This window comes from Nycticebus coucang, chromosome 4, assembly GCF_027406575.1.
Source record: "Nycticebus coucang isolate mNycCou1 chromosome 4, mNycCou1.pri, whole genome shotgun sequence".
Taxonomy (NCBI): Eukaryota; Metazoa; Chordata; class Mammalia; order Primates; family Lorisidae; genus Nycticebus; species Nycticebus coucang.
In genome coordinates, this window is record NC_069783.1 from 86695442 (window position 1) to 86714306 (window position 18865).

Below are 18865 nucleotides of genomic sequence, written 5' to 3' on the forward strand. Positions count from 1 at the left end.
TGCTTCTAAGTTCATGAGTGAGATTGGTCTGAAATTCTCCTTTTTGTTTGGGTCTTTTCCTGGTTTTGGTATCAGGGTGATGTTTGCTTCATAGAATGTGTTGGGGGAAGATTCCTTCTTCCTCAATTTTTTGGAATAATTTCTGCAGTACAGGAATAAGCTCTTCCTTGAAGGTTTGATAGAATTCTGGAGTGAAGCCATCTGGACCAGGGCATTTTTGGGTTGGAAGCTTTTTTATTGTTTCTTTGATCTCAGTGCTTGAAATTGGTCTGTTCAGGAGCTCTATTTCTTCCTGGCTGAGTCTAGGGAGAGGGTGTGATTCCAAATATTGATCCATTTCTTTCACATTGTCAAATTTCTGGGCATAGAGTTTCTGGTAGTATTCAGAGATGATCTCTTGTATCTCTGTGGGATCAGTTGTTATTTCCCCTTTATCATTTCTGATTGAGGTTACTAGAGATTTTACTTTTCTATTCCTCGTTAGTCTGGCCAATGGTTTATCTATTTTATTTATTTTTTCAAAAAACCGACTCCTTGTTTCATTAATTTTCTGATTGATTCTTTTGTTTTCAATTTCATTGATCTCTGATTTGATTTTGGATATTTCTTTTCTTCTACTGAGTTTAGGCTTAGATTGTTCTTCTTTTTCCAATTCCATAAGATATCTTGTGAGATTGCTGATGTGCTCTCTTTCTGTTTTTCGAATGTAGGCATCTAAAGCGATGAATTTTCCTCTCAAAACTGCTTTTGCAGTATCCCACAGGTTTTGGTAGCTTGTGTCTTCATTGTTGTTATGCTCAAGGAAGTTAATGATTTCCTGTTTTATTTCTTCGTTCACCCATCTGTTATTCAACAGAAGATTGTTTAGTTTCCATGCCTTTGGGTGGGGTCGAGCATTTTTGTTAGAGTTGAGTTCCACCTTTAGTGCCTTATGGTCTGAGAAGATACAAGGTAAAATTTCAATTCTTTTGATTCTGTTGACATTTGTTTTGTGTCCCAGGATATGATCAATTTTGGAGAATGTTCCATGGGGTGATGAGAAGAATGTATATTCTTTATCTTTGAGATGGAGTGTTCTATATGCGTCTATCAAGCACTACACATGAAAACTAAAACTTTAGAGCTTTTAGAAAAAAAATGTAACAAATTATCTTCATGACTTGGGGTTAGGGAAATGTTTTTTCACTAGAACACAGAGAATAACCACAAAAAAATCACCCTTACAAATCAGATTATTTCAACATGTTAAAACATACTTTATAATATATTGTATTATTAACATTGTAATATGTTGTAAAATGATGTGTTTTTAAAGAATGCTAAGGCTATAGGAAAAGGGTTGGCACCCTACGACAGCAAGCCAAAGCCAAACCATGACCTGTTTGTGTAAATAAAGTTTTATTGGAACACACACACACACAAATCAGATTATTATTAACTTTTTAAAATCTTCTCATCAGGGCGCTCAGTGGTTAGAGCACCAGCCCCATGTACCGGGGTGGCAGGTTCAAACCTGACCCTGCTTAACAAAGAAAATAATAATAAAATCAAATAATAAAAATAAATCTTCTCATCAAAATTAAAACTACGAAAATGACTATACAAGTCATATACTGGAAGGGATAGTTGCAAAACTTCTCTCTGACAAAGAAAAGGTTTCTAGAATATATTAAACTCTAACAACTCGATATTATCAAAAGATAAAAAATTCAAGTTTTTTCAATAAGCAGAATATTTGAAAAGATGCTTCACCAAAAAAGATATACAGGAGCTAATAAATCAAAGAAAAAGTTCTCAACATCATTAGCCATCAGAGAAATACAAATTAAAACCACAATGAGAAATCATCACATATCAGCAGCACTAAAATTTTAAAGATTAACACCACCAAATATTGGTGAGATCCACAGCAGCCAGAATTCTCAGACACTGTTGGTCAGACTGTAAAATAGTGTAGCCTCTTTGGGAAAAGGTTACAAAAGTTATAAAACTAAACATACCATCTACCCTATGCTTTAGTAATTCCAACCCTACCTAATATAATTATAACTAGAAAACACAGGTTGAGGAACTCTAATTCTGAAATCCAAAATGCTCTAAAATCTGAAACTTTTTGTATGCCAACATGATGCTCAAAAGAAATGACAGCATTTTAGATTTCAGAGTTTCAGATTAAGGATGCTCAACTAGTGAGCATAATGCAACTATTCCAAAATTTGAAAAAATCCAAAGTACTTCTGGTCCCAAGCATTTCAGACAAAGAGTACTCAACCTACACTATGTAATAATAAAAAGGACAAACTATTTATATATTCAATAATATTTCAAAACCACACTTAGTGAAAGAAGTCTTATACCAAAGGGCATATATCTTATACTTGACTCTATTTGTATAAAGTTCTATATCAGAAAAACTAATATATTTTGAGTTAAAAACAGAATATATAGTGGTTGCCTTGGGGTTAGGCATATGCATAGTCAAATCAAATTTCATGATACATAAAAGTTACTGTAAAAAGAAAAAAATGTAAAACAAATACTGAATTCTAGTTAATGATACAGATGCTGCAATATTAAGAAGTGATTTCTGTCTCCAACTAACTTTGAAATTCATCCAAAACTAATGGTACAGAAAAATCAGTAAGTGAATAGATACGTAATTAAAAACGTTTATATAGTAACAAATTAATTGTAGAATGTATTGGTGATGAGTGTTCATAAAAAGTTCTTTCAACCTGTCTACATTTTGAGATTTTTCTTCTCAAAATATTGAAGAAAACAATCCATGTATTCTCCTATTCTCAATGATAAACAGATTTATTTTTTAAACAAACAAACACTCAGACCACTAGACTTAGGACAGTTCACTAAGGGCAACGGCTGAGTTAAAATATTTGATATTGAGTTTTTTACAAAGCAGTCTGTTTATTTTAACTAATATACTTGGCTTATTGAATAAATATGCTATGAAGTAATTAAAAGAAATCTAAAATTCTCAAAAAGTAAAATAGCATCTTAGATAAATGTGTACTTGATTAGGATAAAAATGCCAAAAATACATTTTTAGAGTACTTTGGTATACATACTTAATTTTCAAAAACTACAAACTCTAAAGACCTGAGCCAGAACGGAAAGCTGTGGTCTAAAATCACTATACAACCTTAAAATGAAATTTTCTGCTGCTCCAAGAGATCCCCTAGTGGTCAATGTTGCCTTCCTAAGAAAAAATATTTTATAATATTTTGGAAAATCTCATAAGAAATCATAATTATATGCTATTAAAGATATAATAATATTTATTATATGTACTTACTTGAGGAACATTGCTGTCAACCCACTTGGAATTTGGTAAAATATCATCCCACAAAATCAGGCATCGAGCAAGTGTCTTAAAAATGTAATACACATAAAATTAATTAGAGCAGTCCAAAATTCATACATATTACAATGATAAAAAAAGAACAATTTAAAAATCAGTTCCTAACTGCTGACAATTTTGGTTTTTTGTTTTCTTTTTAGAGATAGGGTCTTGCTCTGTCACTGTCACCCAAGTGAGCTATGATTCTGCAGTGACAGTGACACAACCATAGCTCACTATACCCTTGAATTCCTCAGCTTAAGCAATCCTCCCGCTCCAGCCTTCCAAAGTACTAGGATTACAGGCATAAGCCACCATGCCTGGCCCTGTGATGACAATTTTGAAAAATTTGTTAAGTATATACAAATGATCCAACTTCCGATGGGGTTACGCCCCAATAAGCCCATCATTAAGTTCAAAATATCATTAAGTCAAAAATGCATTTGGTGCATCTTCCTGGGGTATATGCGAAACTTGGTAAATGTGGAATGTATATGTCTTGGCACAGTAACTGAGATACCAGGAAGGCTATGTTAACCATTGTGATGAAAATGTGTCAAACGGTCTATGAAGCTAGTGTATGGTGCCCCATGATCATATCAATGTACACAGCTATGATTTAATAATAAATAAATAAATAAATAAAAATGCATTAAATATACCTAATCTATTGAACATGAAAACTTAGCCTGGACCAGACACGGTGGCTCATATATGTAATCCTAGCATTCTGGGAGGCTGAGGCAGGTAGATAGCTTGAGCTCACAAGTTCAAGACCGGCCTGAAAAAGAGTGAGATCCCCATCTCTACTAAAAATAGAAAAACTTGCTGGGCATTGTAGTGGGTGCCTGTAGTCCCAGCTACTTGGGGGCTGTTGCAAGAAGATTGAGTTTGAGGTTGCTATGAGCTATGATGCCAGAGCACTCTATGCCAGGAAACAGAGTAAGACACTGTCTCAAAAATAAATAAATAAATAAATAAAAAACTTAGCCTGGAGTGGCACCTGTGGTTCAAAGGGGTAGGCGCCGGCCCCATATGCTGGAGGTCACGTGTTCAAACCCGGCCCCAGCCAAAAAAACAAACAAAAGAGCCTATCATCAGATGCTTCAGTAATGCAAATGTTTTAAAAAAATACTTAGCCTTGCCTACCTTAAACTTGCTCAGAATATTTGTATTAGCCTGCCATTCAACAGCAGCATCTGCCTACACAGTCCACTGTGGAGTATTATTTGTTTACCCTCATACTGGGAACGATGACTTACTGCCACTGACCCGCAACAAGACAGTATGATACCACATGTCAATAGCTCAGAAAAAAATCAAAACTAAAAGTTCAAAGTATGGTTTTTATTGAATGAGCATCACTTTCACACAATCACAAAGTAAAGAAACTTGTTTAAGTCAAACCTTTATTAAACTGGGGACCATCTATAACATCAACTTAAGCTACAGATTAAAATATTTAGATTTTAACAAAGGCTGGACGCAGTGGCTCACATCTGTAATCCTAGCACTTTGGGAGGCTGAGGCGGGTGGATTGCTTGAGTTCAGGAGTTCGAACCAGCCTAACCAAGAGTAAGATCCCTTCTCTACTAAAAACAGAAAAACTAGTTGGGCATTGTGGTAGGTAGCTACTTGGGAGGCTAAGGCAAGATTGCTCACTTGAGCTCAAGAGTTTCAGGTTGCTGTAAGCTGTGATGTCAACATACTCTACCCAGGGCAGCAGAATGAGACTGTTTCAAAACAAAATTTTAACAAAGAAAAACTAAAATTAAGTTGATCATCAAGTTTAGAGGGGCGGGACTTTTAAAACATGCCCTATAAAAAACGAAACACAAAAGAAAAAACACCTTTATTTTTTTTAAAGACAGGGTCTTGCTCTGGCTCAGGCTGGTCTCGAACTTGTCAGCTCAGGCAATCTACCCACCTCAGCCTCCCAAGTGCTGGGATTACAGGCATAAGCCACCATGCCCAGCCGCTCTGTCCATATCATAATTTAAATGCTTACATATGCTAAGTGTAAACATTAAAAAAAAATAGAGGAAAAAATTTAGGTAATTATGTCAAACTGTTACTGTCATTAAATATAACCTGAACAGTATTACTACATCCTTCATAGCAATTCAAAAATGTAAAATAAAGTAGTAATAACCTCCTAGTCATTTGTTGCTTTTTAGAAAGCTTTAAATAATAATGTGAAAAGATGAAATGTCATTCCATGTACTGGGTGTCAATGTAGTTAACTTTCCTGGAATAGCTAAAGTTATATTTGGGAAATTTCCCAAAAGAATGCTGCCAAATAGATACACGTAATGGATTAAAAGTAAAAGGTTTTGGCTCGTGGATTAAAAGTAAAAGGTTTTGGCTTGGTGCTCGTAGGTCAGTGGTTAGGGTGCCAGACACATACACCAGGGCTGGCAAGTTCGAACCCGGCCCGGGCCTGCTAAACAACAACAACTACAACAAAAAAATAGCCTGGCATCATGGCGGGCACCTGTTGTCCCACCTACTTGGGAAACTGAGGCAAGAGAATCGCCTAAGCCCAAGAGTTTGAGGTTGCTATGAGCTGTGATGTCACAGCACCCTACCAAGGGCGACATAGTGAGACTCTGACTCAAAAAAATAAAATAAAATAGAATAAAAAATAAATAAATAAAAGTAAAAGGTTCTCTTGAAATGACATTTTCAAGAAAATGTCATACCCTGTATGTATAATATAAGCTAAATTTGTTAACAGAGATTAAAAATGAAAAAGCAGCATACCCTAAGCAAGAGAAATTCTGGTTTCACAAAGTCCAGCAAATACATGGTATCAGGAGCTCGAAGCCAATCTGCAATGGATCTGTTGGTGAAGAATATCAGTGAGGGTTACCGCTCAAGTAGAGGACAAGATAATAATGAATCTCAGAGTTTATTTCAAAACATTTTTCCTCACTCCACCACTGCTCTGTATTTTTCTATAATACTTCACACCCTCTATCAAAAATACATATTATGCTCCATAATACAGGATTTTCATAAAGTTCATGTGCTATTTAAAATAGTTGTCTGTTTAAAATTACATGCAAACTTCATAGACACCCTGTATGTTGTACATCTATCTAACGAACATAAGCTCCAGGACGGCAGATACTTTGTTTCATTTTGTTCAGTGAAATACACGAAGTACCAAGAAAGCACTGCCATACACATTCATCCAAATAGTACATTAATAAAACATCCATTTTTAACCACTTTAATTCTGCACATTTTTACTTTTTCTAAGGGAAGAAACCTGGAACACTGAAATACCTGAATTTTTTGAATACTTTTTACATTATAAGACTTAAAACGTAGTATGTCTCTAACTTATTCTTCTATGTAAAATGTAAATCCGGATAGACACTTAAAACGCAGTATAATGTCTCTAACTTACTCTTCTATGTAAAATGTAAAGATAAGACACCAAAAGTCTACTTTCAAATGTCAGCACTAATCATAAGGAGTTGGGAAGGTAGAAGAATTGGTCACTAGGAAAGCTCTTTTTTTGGAGTGGAGGGGTTTGAGGACATTTAGTTATTTTCCATTATGGCACAAATTGTTACGTCTGGTCAGCATCATTAATGTTTGGGGCTTGAACATTTTTGTTTCTTCACGTAAGTACAGAGAACTGTCTGAGTTGGGAAGGCTAAAAGGAAAGGGGAGTTTGTTCTTGATCTGAGGCCTTGAAATCCCACCTGGAGATACAAGGTGCTGGCTAAAAATACAGAATGCTTCATGAACTTGCATGTCATCCTTGTGCAGGGGCCATGATATCCTCTCTATCGTTCCAAATTTAGTATATGTGCTGCCGAAGTGAGCACTGAGAAAAACTCCTGAAGTAGGCAGAAACAATTTTCTTAAATGGAAACCAAGAACTGAAGAATCCTAAGCATTTTTAGCTTAACAAGTCCTCACAATGATATCAATGAAACAAAACATGGGCGTTGCTGACATGTCACTGACAACTACGAAACAGAAATGAATGAAAATTGGAAATACTGCCAAGTAGCATTAATATGGCAAAATGTAGCAGGGCATGGTGGCTCACTACGAGCACTTTGAGAGACCGAGGTGGGCAGATCGCCTGAGCTCACAAGTTCGAGACCATCCTGAGCTAGAGCAAGACCCCCATCTCTAAAAATAGGCAGGTATTGTGGCGGGTGCCTGTAGTCCCAGCTGCTTGGGAGACTGAGGCAAAAGAATCACTTGAGCCCAAGAGTTGGAGGTTGCCAGGACACTCTACTGAGGGTGACAAAGTGAGACTCTGTCTCAAAAAATAAATAAATAAAAACTAAAATGACAAAATGTATTATTTCCAAGTAAAACTTGTATAATTTATAGTAGTTGAGAGAATGAATGGTTGATCTCACAAAAAGGAAATAAATTTAAGATAATTTTACTACTCAGGTCAGAAAAGATGTCACACTGTCATAATAAGGTGGGTGGTACAATACCTGTTATTAGTTTTTAAGTAGATCATAGCCAAAGCTAGCGTTGCACCTGGACAAGTCACATCTACATTAATGGTATCTCCTTCCTGTTGAAAGAATAGTTTATTAATTTAAAAGAGTTCTAAATTATTCTAAAATTCTTCTGAATACTAGCCTATGCTTAAAATTAACCTATTTTAGAATGCCAGTATGAAAACTAATATTTTCAAATTAACATCTTAACTTACAGAATTTTGAACTGTTCCTTTGACTTGTACTTACTTTGATTTGATAACTTGGAGATTTATGTTTCTCCCTGTGCATTCCTGTTTGAAAGCGCCTATGTCCTCCAACCATGTACTGATAAAGCTGCTCAGGAACATTGAGATCAGACATGCCTATCAAATTACTGCCATGCCGTAAAATAACAGACACGAGAGAAGAAATCTTATGGAAGAAGATCTATACACCACATGCTCATGACTAATAAAGGAAGGAAGTAACATCAAAACAGGGTATTTGGGGTTTGGTTTTTTTTTTCAAATTAAACATTAATCATGAGTTAATAAACTATTAGTAATCAATCTCATAAAAATTATAATACGTCAGAGAGAGAAAAAAGGAGGGAGGGGTGGAGAAAGGAGGAGCACAGAGAGGGAAGGAGGGAGGGAGTGGGGCCTTGGTGTGTGACACACCTTTTGAAGGCAAGACACAATTGCAAGAGGGACTTTGCCTAACAAATGCAATCAGTGTAACCTGGTTTCTTGTACCCTCAATGAATCCCCAACAATAAAATAATAATAAAAAAAAAGGTTATAATACGATTATATTCAAGATTTAGTTTTGGTTTTTTTTTTGCAGTTTTTGGCGGGGGCCGGGTTTGAACCCACCATGTCTGGTACGTGGGTCCGGCGCCCTACTCCTTGAGCCAAGGCGCTGCCCAAGATTTAGTATTTTCATTTCATAAAATAAATGAAGGCTTTATGATAAATAAATTATACTTAATCTATTAATTAGATATTAGTTAGGAAAATATTACCCATGGTAATTAAAACCTGAACTTATGAATACCTGAATACTTTCATTATTGTGACTATGAACTTTTCCAGCAACAATAACTGGTATAAAAATAACTTACTCAATACTGCTGTGTTTAACATGAGTTAACAACTTTATCAGATAGCTACTAGTAAGAACCCCCTTTGATAGAAAAGCAAAATGTGGTACAGAGGGATTAAGTCCAAGGTTACATAGCTAATAAGCAGCAGGGGTAGATGCAAAACAAAGCAGTTTGGCTCAACAGTCCATTCAGCTGTTTAGTCAACAGTCAATAATGTAGTCACCACGCAGGACCAGAATTCAGGCCCCAATGCCCAGTAGGATGATTTTCCATTGTACCATACGCTTCTTAGCTGATATACCCAAAGTCAAGTCAACACATGATCAAAGACAGGGTGGATTTTTAGGATACACATAAAAAAGCTCCTTACACTGTAACTCTCTCTACATCATTTATCTTGATCGTAATAATGTATTGGTGATTCTTCAGAAGAACTACATCCCAAGTGAAACAAGTCATTTAATAAAATATTTCTAGTTAATTCTCTACATATTCTTAGATGAAGATAAATAGGGGTCAACCTGAAAGTGCATTTTGTCACAAAGCAAATGCTACTGTGGCAACATTCTGGAATACACAGTGAACACCAGAGTGACAAAAGAGGTTTAGGGTTTGTTTCTGGCAACCACTACATATTCTGAAGTCTCCCCATCATATACATTTTCACTATTTTATGTTTTCTATCATAGTGGGCTATAACTTCATCTAATGTCTTGAACCTTTCTCAAGAAACTCCATTCCTTGGCTCAGTGTCCATAGCTCAATGGTTAGGGTGCTGGCCACATATACTGGGGCTGGAGGGTTCGAACCCGACCCAGGCCTACTAAAAACAACAACATAGCCAGGCGTTGTGGCGGACACCTGTAGTCCCAGCTACATGGGAGGCTGAAGGCTGAGGCTAGAGAATCTCTTAGGCCCAAGAATTTGAGGTTGCTATTAGCCATGACACCATGGCATTCTACCAAGGGTGACATAGTGAGACTCTGTCTCAAAAAAAAAAAAAAAACTCCATTCCCTTAGTTTACTTAGGAACACATACCTAAGTAAGGGGGATAGAAATCTTAAAGCCCCGTCCCTTTGTTGCAATTTTTCTCTATTCACACATCTGGAATGATGAAAAATATTCAGAAAGAGGAAAGAATTGAGAATCAAGTTAAGTCATAGGAAGGCAGAGTAATATTGAGGTTTAAGTGTCAAGGTTATTTGTCTCAACAGGCAGGCGTCATAACTGAAGCATGAGAAGGCACAGACTATTCTTACCCCCAAGCAAACCATCCCTAGGGCTAAGCCGGCAGCTAATGAGTACGACTCTCTGTCAGTGCAGTATTCCATTTCAGGACCTGGGGGCCGTCCTGTAAAACAGAAAGCAACACAGTTCAAGCTAATCTCTTAAAATTCCAACCCATAAAAATTTTGGAAAGTTAACAATGGATGACTAGTAACTCAAAAAGCTACAATGGTATCACAAATGGTATCCACAGCTGTTAGTTTACCTTAAAAAAAAAACCTCTCAAAATGGTCCTTTTAATTTGCCAATTTAAACTTCTATAAGCAATAACTTTCAAATAGTAAAAAACCTTGGGTTTTACCAAAAAGATGTACAAAGTAGATAAATTTTATTAAAGGGAAGTATACTCCAAAATTGGGCAGTGCCTATGGCTCAGTGAGTAGGGCGCCGGCCCCATATACCGAGGGTGGTAGGTTCAAACCCGGCCAAACTGTAAAAACACAGCCGGGCCTGGTGGCAGGCGCCTGTAGTCCCAGCTACTAGGAAGGCTGAGGCAAGAGAATTGTCTAAGCCCAGGAGTTGGAGGTTGCTGTGAGCTGTGACGCCATGGCACTCTACCAAGGGTGATAAAGTGCGACTCTGTCTCTAAAAAAAGAATAATAAAGAATACTCCAAAAAGTTTTAATTTTGAATCTCCTGGATTTTGCTTTTGGTACTCTCAAATCCATTCATTAGATGTGCTGAAACATCTTCAAATACTGGTAATAAATTGGAAGATCGCTTTATGTTAACTTGTTAAATGTTATGTTTTCAAACATTTATTTTCAATCTACATAATACTGGGCTCTACTATGGTAGAATTTCTTTTTCTTTTTTTTTTTTTTTTTGAGACAAAGTCTCACTTTGTCACCCTTGGTAGACTGCTATGGCATCATAACTCACAGCAACCTCAAACTCTTGAGCTTAAGCAATCCTCTTGCCTCAGCCTCCCAAGTAGCTGGGACTATAGGCGCTCTCCATAGCACCCTGGCTATTTTTTAGAGATGGGTCTTGCTCTCTCTCAGGCTAGTCTCAAACTCCTAAGCTCAGGCAATCCACAGGCCTTGGCCTCCCAGAGTGCTACGATCATAGGCGTGAGCAACTGTGCCTGGCAGTAGAATTTCTCTATATTGATCCTAAATTCAGGTCCCAATGACAGTGGCTTGTGCTTGTAATCACAGTACTTTGGTAGGCCAAAGTAAGAGGCTCTCTTGAAGTCAGGAATTCAAGACCAGCCTGGGCAACACAATGAGATCCCATCTCTTAAAAACCAAATGTAAAAATAAATTAAAAAAAATTTTAAACCACATAATTTTACATCTACCTTCTAGAGCAACCAAACTTAAGTATAAAGATCCCTCCCTCTGAAAAAAAGCTCACATCTGGGTGGCGCCTATGGCTCAATGGGTAGGGCGTGGGCCCCATATACCGAGGATGGTGGGTTTGAACCCGGCCCGGGCCAACCTACAACAAAAAAATAGCTGGGTGTTGTGGCGGGTGCCTGTAGTCTCAGCTACTCAGGAAGCTGAGGCAAGAGAATCACCTAAGCCCAGGAGTTGGAGGTTGCTGTGAGCTGTGTTGACACCATGGCACTCTGAGGGCGATACAGTAAGACTCTGCCTCTACAAAGAAAGAAAAAAAAAAAAACAAAAGACACAATTTAAACATAAAAAAGAAAAAATTACACAAAGGCAATCAGTGTACTGATTGCAAAGAATTAGAAACAACCTACATTATTGCAAAGAATTAGAAACAACCTAAAAAGTCTTGAAAATAAGAAAACAATTAGATTCTTTATGGAACATCAACTTCATAAGACAGTATACAATATGAAATTAATTTTAAAAACCATTTATAGGATGGGCATTCTTCCTTTCTTTTCTTGGGATCCCATGCCATTCTCTTTTTCCCACTCTTCCTCTGCCCGTCTTCCCTTCTCTCACTTCCTGCTCTCTGTTCTCTTCCCTCTCTTTTTCTCATGTCTTCTCCCCCCACTCTCTTCCCTCTCTAATATAAACTATATTTTATATTCTAAAATATCAATAAAAATAATAAAAATGTAACAAAAATAAAATTCTATGAACTATATTTATATTCTAAAATATAAATAATAAAATTAAAATAGTTTATAGACTATGAACTATATACTCTAAAATATAAATAATATTATAAATAATATAACAATATTATTTTATAATAATATAAAAAAGACAATTTCAAAAATACGAACATTCTGATGGTGGTTCAAAAAGGGCATATGCATATGAATCAAAGAAACTCTATGAACAGTATGAAAGAGATGTGCCACGGCTGTGAGAGTGTGTGATAACATTAGATATCATCATGACATAGCCAAACAATGTTAAATCACCTTGTAGACGAACAAGCTTTAGGTTTTTCAGATCAATAATTTATGCTATTATAGATTTTGGTAACAGGAATATTTCAATTTTGCAAATAATTTTGTCATTGTAGCAGCAGGCTAAATTATGGGGCCCAGTCCTGACTGCCCTACAATACTAATATACATCCATACTTTTGGTACAGCTTAATAGTGAACCTGGCTATGTGTCTGGCTTTGGCATAGATCTCAGCAAGCTCAACATAAGCAAAGGCCTGAAAAGTATTTCCACCATTTGGTTCTCTTTTATGTGTCATCACCATGAGAAAAACACGCCCTCCAGCCTGAGTCCAGGAATAAGGCACGTGAAGCAGAACCAGAGCAGCTAACCCACAGATCCACAGCTTACAGTAGAACTACTCAGGCTAATTATAGTTGTCTGTTACGTAGTATTACTGTGGCGATACCTAACTGATAAAATCACACAGAATGGGACGGCGCCTGTGGCTCACTGAGTAGGGAACTGGCCCCATATACCGAGGGTGGCAGATTCGAACCCAGCCCCGGCCAAACTGCAACAACAACAACAACAACAACAACAACAAAATAGCTGGGCATTGTGGCGGGTGCCTATAATTCCAGCTACTCTGGAGGCTGAGGCAAGAGAATCGCCTAAGCCCAAGAGCTGGAGGTTGCTGTGAGCTGTGACGCCACAGCGCTCTATCGAGGGTGACAAAGTAAAACTCTGTGTCTAAGAAAAAAAAAAAACATATCTTCAATAATATCTTCTGAAATACATGTGGAAAAGATCCTGAATAGGTCAGAAAAGGACATGTGAGCTTTTTTTTGTTTGTTTTTTTCTGAGACAGAGTCTCAAGCTGTCATCCCGGGTAGAGTGTCACAGCTCACAGCAACCTCCAACTCTTGGGCTCAAGAGATCCTCTTGCCTCAGTTTTTCTATTATTAGTAGAGACAGGGTCTTGCTTTTGCTCAGGCTGGTCTCAAACTCGTGAACTCAAGCAATCCACCCACCTTGGCTTCCCAGACTGCTAGGGTTACAGATGTGAGCCACTACACCCAGTCTGTAAGAGTTATTTTTTTAATTGCTGAGCAAACCAATAATGCGAACAGTACTTCCATTTGTCAGAAAAAATGATGACACATAATATGAATTTCTAAAAAGTTTAGACCAAATGAAAAACAAAAAATGTATACGCACCTTACCATTTCCAGGTACTCATATACAACATACTCATTAACATGAAAGAAGGAAAGAAAAACTCAAAACTACTTAATCCTATTGGAATTGCTGTTGTCCAACAGTATATTGTGATACTCGGGATCAAATCAACTTTGACTCTTAAGTGCAGGCCACTGCTAGACATTTCTTGGTAAAGAAACAGCAGGATAAATAGTATGTTCATATGTGATTAAAACCACCAGTACCTCATTAAATGTAACCACTTGGCTGGGTGCAGTAGCTCACCCATGTAATTCCAGCCCTTTGGGAGGCTGAGGCAAAAGGATTGGTTGAGCCCAGGAGTTCAAGTCTAGGCTGGGCAACATAGACAGACCACCATCTCTATAAAAGATAAGAAAAATTAGCCAGGCGTGGTGGTGCATGACTGTAGTCCCAGCTATTGAAGAGGCTGAAATAGGAGGATCACGTGAGCCCAGAAAGTCAAGATTACAGTGAGCTATAATCACACAACTGCACTCCAGCCAGGGAATTCAATTCATTCACATGGAATGTATAACATATGCCTATGAAGATTCAACAGTATTAATCCCATACCTATTTCAGCCAACAGGACTTCTGCAGTATGTCTGTGAGCTGTTCCCTGATACACAAGACCGATGCCAACCACTGCAGCCACTTGGACGTTGTGAGGTACATCTAACTCTGTAGACGTTGGGGGTAAGAGAGCAGGAATGTGAATACTAAGAAGCCGTGTCATTGACATATCCATGGTGCCTAGTTTTGCAGCAGAAACACCAAGTAGCAGTCCAATGCTTGTCATTTCATGGCCCTAAGATAGAAAATAAATTGAAACTTGAGTCACTATCAAAACAAATAGGTAGTTTTAAATAAAATACTGTCTGCCACTTGAAATACTTGAATGTGACAGGCACAATGAGAAACACTGGGATTATATACATAGTGGTAAACTAAACAAACGTGATCCTTGCTCTCTGGACCTGTGCCCTATTAGGGAAAAAAGGAGTGGTTAAACTAAAAATACGTAAATATGGCTCAGTGCCTATAGCTCAAGCAGCTAAGGCGTCAGCCACATACACCAGTGCTGGCGGGTTCCGATCCAGCCCGAGGCTGCCAAACAATGACAACTACAACCAAAAAATAGCCAGGCGTTGTGGTGGGCGTCTGTAGTCCCAGCTACCTGGGAGGCTGAGCCAGGAAAATCGCTTAAGCCCAGGAGTTAGAGGTTGCTGTGAGCTGTGATGTCATGACACTCTACCCAGGGCGACAGCTTGAGGCTCTGTCTCAAAAAAATAAATAAGTAAAAGATAAAAAAAATACATAAACATACATTATTAAAAAGTAATATAATACAAAATATTAAGACAAAGTATTTTAAAGGACCCTAATTTAGATTAGGAGGACCTGGAGGATTGTTAGAAAGGAATCTCTGAAGATTATATATAGAAATTATAATAGGACCTGAAGGATGAGGACAAATTAGCCAGGAAAAGAGGCAGGAAGGTGGGCACTCAAGTTTAGAAAGTAAGGAAGACTGTCTCAGGTGAGAGAACAGCATGCAAATGGGTCTGAGATGATTCAGATATAAACCCATACACTGACAGTCAACTGACCATAAGGGTGCCAAGACATATCCATGGGGAAAGAACAGTCTTTTTCAAAGAATTGTGCTGGGATAACTAGAGAGACATAATATAACAAACAGGTGACAGTAAGAATATGGAATTACTGGAACCCTTGTGTTTGCCGATCAGGTTGTGAAATGATGCAGCCATTCTGGAAACGGTTTTTCAAAAACTTTGTAAAGTTATCATATGTCCCAGTAAATCCACACCTAAGTATGTACCCAAGAGAAATGAAAACATATATCCACATGAAAATATGCACACAAATATTCATAGTAGCATCATTCATAATAGCCAAAAAGTGAAAACGTCCATCAACTGATAAATACATAAATATGATACATTTGTACAATGAAGTATTTATTCAGCAATAAACAGGAATGAGGTGCTGATACGTAATACAACATGTATGAACCCTGAAAATTATGTTAAGTGAAAGACGCTAGTCACAACAAACCAACATTCTAAGATTCCACATATCTGAACAGTCCAGAATGGGCAAATCCATAGAGACAGAAAGTAGATCAGTAGTTGCGAGGGACTAAGGAGGGGCTGGAGGGGAAGAGAAGAATGGGTTGTGACTGCTAATGAGTATAAAGTTTCTATATGGGTCCTAAAATTGACAGTGGTGGTAGGTGTACAACTCTGTGAATATACTACACTAATATAATAAAACACACAAAACTGTACATTTTAAATCACCGAATTGTATGGTGTATTTTTTTTTTTTTTTTGAGGCAGTGTCTCACTTTGTCACCCTTGGTAGAGTGCTTCATAGCTCACAGCAACCTCAAACTCTTGGGCTCAAGTGATTCTCTTGCCTCAGCCTTCCACCACAACGCCTGTATATTTTTAGAGACAGGATCTTGCTCTTGTTCAGGCTTGTCTTGAACTCCTAAGCTCAGGCAATCCACCTGCCTTAGGCCCCCAGAATGCTAGGTGTGAGCCACTGCACCTGGCAGGCATATGAACATATGTTATGTATGATAAATAAAAAGCTTCCTGACACAATAATGACTGTGAAGTAGAAGGATGTGGTTTAACAGGAAGCTAAAACAGCCTACACATAAGGCTGGAGTGTTGGGAGCAAGGGGAAGAGTGGCACAAAGAAAAGCTGGAGAAGTAGGGAGGATCACACAGGCTCTTAGAATGGACATTAAAAGCAACAGAAGATCATTAAGTGATTTTGACCAGGGAAATGATATATTCTGATTTACACTTTAGAAAGATTACCCGCCTGCATTTGAACAAATTGATTTAGAGGTATGAGAAGAGGAATTAGGAGCTACTGCAATAACAGACAAGTTCTCACCTTGGTCAAGTAGTCATGGATATTGAGAGTAGCCAGCTTTGTAAGGTGCCCATTCAGACCCAAGGCCATAAGAAAGCCAGCATACTCATTGGCTAACTCGGCATGCTTGGGCTTATTGTAAACAATCCACGCCGAATCGATCTGGGAGGCAGGGGCTATCTTCAGGCCAGCAGCCACACCATTATGGAAGCTGGCCCAACTTGTCATGTTGGGAGGCACATCGATATTTCCACTATTAAGGTCAACTGTTGTGTTCCGAGGAGGGGCACGCCCTGTCCAGCCAAAAGAAATTTAACATGGAGAGAATAAAAATTCACAAAACCAAAATTGTTAAATCTTTAAGAACAAGATTACCTTTTCTACATTCAAAATTCTTAACCCCATACATACCTAAAATGATGCCAGGTCTCTATGACCACTTAAACTTTTATACATGTGAGTCAAACTGAATGTAAGATGGAAACACCCTTGATTGTTTAAAAATAGTTCATGCCATTTTTGATAAAATGCAGTGGGGTTATATATTGAGATAACTAATACCAATTTACCTTTATGTAGATTAGGAAACTCACTGCATTGAAATCTTTCTTAGAAACCAAAATAAATATCACAGTTAAGCTGTATAAATAATAAAGTCCAACACCTAACTGATGATGATAATAATGATGTTAATTTCAAATAGTCTATCCTTTATTTTCCTCTGGACACTAAGTGACATGTTAAAAGGAGCTAATCAGACCAGGTGCTGTGGCTCATGCCTGTAATCCTAGGACTCTGGGAGGCCAAGATAGGTGGATCCCTTGATCTCAAGAGTTTGAGACCAGCCTGAGCAAGAGCAAGACCTCGTCTCTACTTAAAATATAGAAAAATTAATTATTGAGGCGGAGCAAGATGGCAGCCGAGTAACAGCTTCCTTGCATCTGGGCACCGTGAGTCTGGGGAGATAGGACTCCAGGCATCTCTGGCTGGTGGGAACTGCCTATCATCACTCCTATGAAAATACAGGGAGTCAGCGAGAGACTTCTGGACCCCAAGAGGAGGACTAAAACAGTGGAAAGCCGGCAAGTGGTCGCGTGTGTTCAATCCGTCTAAACCCGCCCACAACTGTAAGTTCAGTAGCAGCGAGACTGCAAACCAGAAAGGCCTTACCTGTGAACTGTTTTGATGTCCTTGGACTTGGCACTGAGTTGAACTGCCTTGGGGAAGGCCTGAGCGGGAGTGCGGAGAACTTTGGCCGTTGTCTAGGGCCCCAGTCTGAGCCGCTGAGCCAGAGGGAGCTGATAGTGTTTGGTGGTGGGTCACACGGATCCATTGTCAGTGATCTGCCCCGGCAAGCTCTGCCCTCAGGGTCGCAGAGCTAGAAACGGGTGGGAGCTGGTAACCCAGCAACCAAGTAGCCTAAGGGTGGGGTCTGAGCCGCCTTGCAGCCCTAACCCTCAGGGGCAGAGTGAGATCGGTTTTGGCACACTGAGTAAGTGCATAGCCACTTCAGCAGCGATTCCAGCGAGAAAGCTGGGAAAGCTTCTGCTCAGCAAGTTTACAAGTTCAAAGTGCCTTTTAAGTAGGCTGAAGAGAGATTTAGGGTGTCTACCTGCTGGGGTTTGAGAAATCAGCAGCCTCCAGTCGTATCAGAACTGTGACTAACATCTCATACCCCAGAAGACCACGTGTTGCCCAGACAATATTCAATAACATATACAAACTGCTTTGTTTTTGGGTGTGTATTTTTTTCTTCTTTTTTTTTTTTTTTGGTTTGGTTGTTTTTTTTGTTTGTTTATTTTGACGTTGCTGATGTTCTTTTGTTTTTTTAATTTCAATCTTTTCCACACAGATCCCTTTTTCTTTCTCAATTTTCCTAGTTTAATTATAATTTCCCATTGCTGCCTTTTTTAATAACTTCAACTTCATTTTTGCTAGTGTTTCTACCGATATAATTTGGTTTTTCACCCAATTTTATCCCCGTAAAGTTTTCTGTTTGCTTCTTTTGGTTTGATTTATAGCATTTTTGTCTTTCCTCTCTACTTGGTGGAGGTGGGGTACTGTGTCTGATCAGGTTAGCAAAGAGCTGCTGACCTCAAGGGAACCACGCAACTGGGCACCCCCAGAAGGTGGGGTTTTTTTAAGGTTGTGTCAAAGTACCCTACTGTACACCTATATTGCCCTGTCTCCCTC

General features: G+C 38.3%; 1 protein-coding gene and 1 non-coding gene across 2 annotated transcripts in view; both read right to left on the bottom strand.

Annotated features, from left to right (window-relative positions):
- Positions 1-3074: 3074 nt before the first annotated feature.
- The window catches only part of LOC128584509 (anaphase-promoting complex subunit 1-like), an 80305-nt gene continuing 64514 nt past the window's right edge, over positions 3075-18865 (bottom strand). The window contains 7 exon segments of the mRNA XM_053589443.1: positions 3075-3388; positions 6122-6200; positions 7834-7916; positions 8092-8228; positions 10192-10281; positions 14333-14567; positions 16694-16965. Coding sequence (XP_053445418.1) covers positions 3269-3388; positions 6122-6200; positions 7834-7916; positions 8092-8228; positions 10192-10281; positions 14333-14567; positions 16694-16965 — 1016 coding nt within the window. The 3' untranslated portion in view covers positions 3075-3268.
- LOC128585162 (U6 spliceosomal RNA) lies at positions 7097-7200 on the bottom strand. The gene has a single exon (XR_008379904.1). It is a non-coding gene; the product is annotated as a U6 spliceosomal RNA (small nuclear RNA).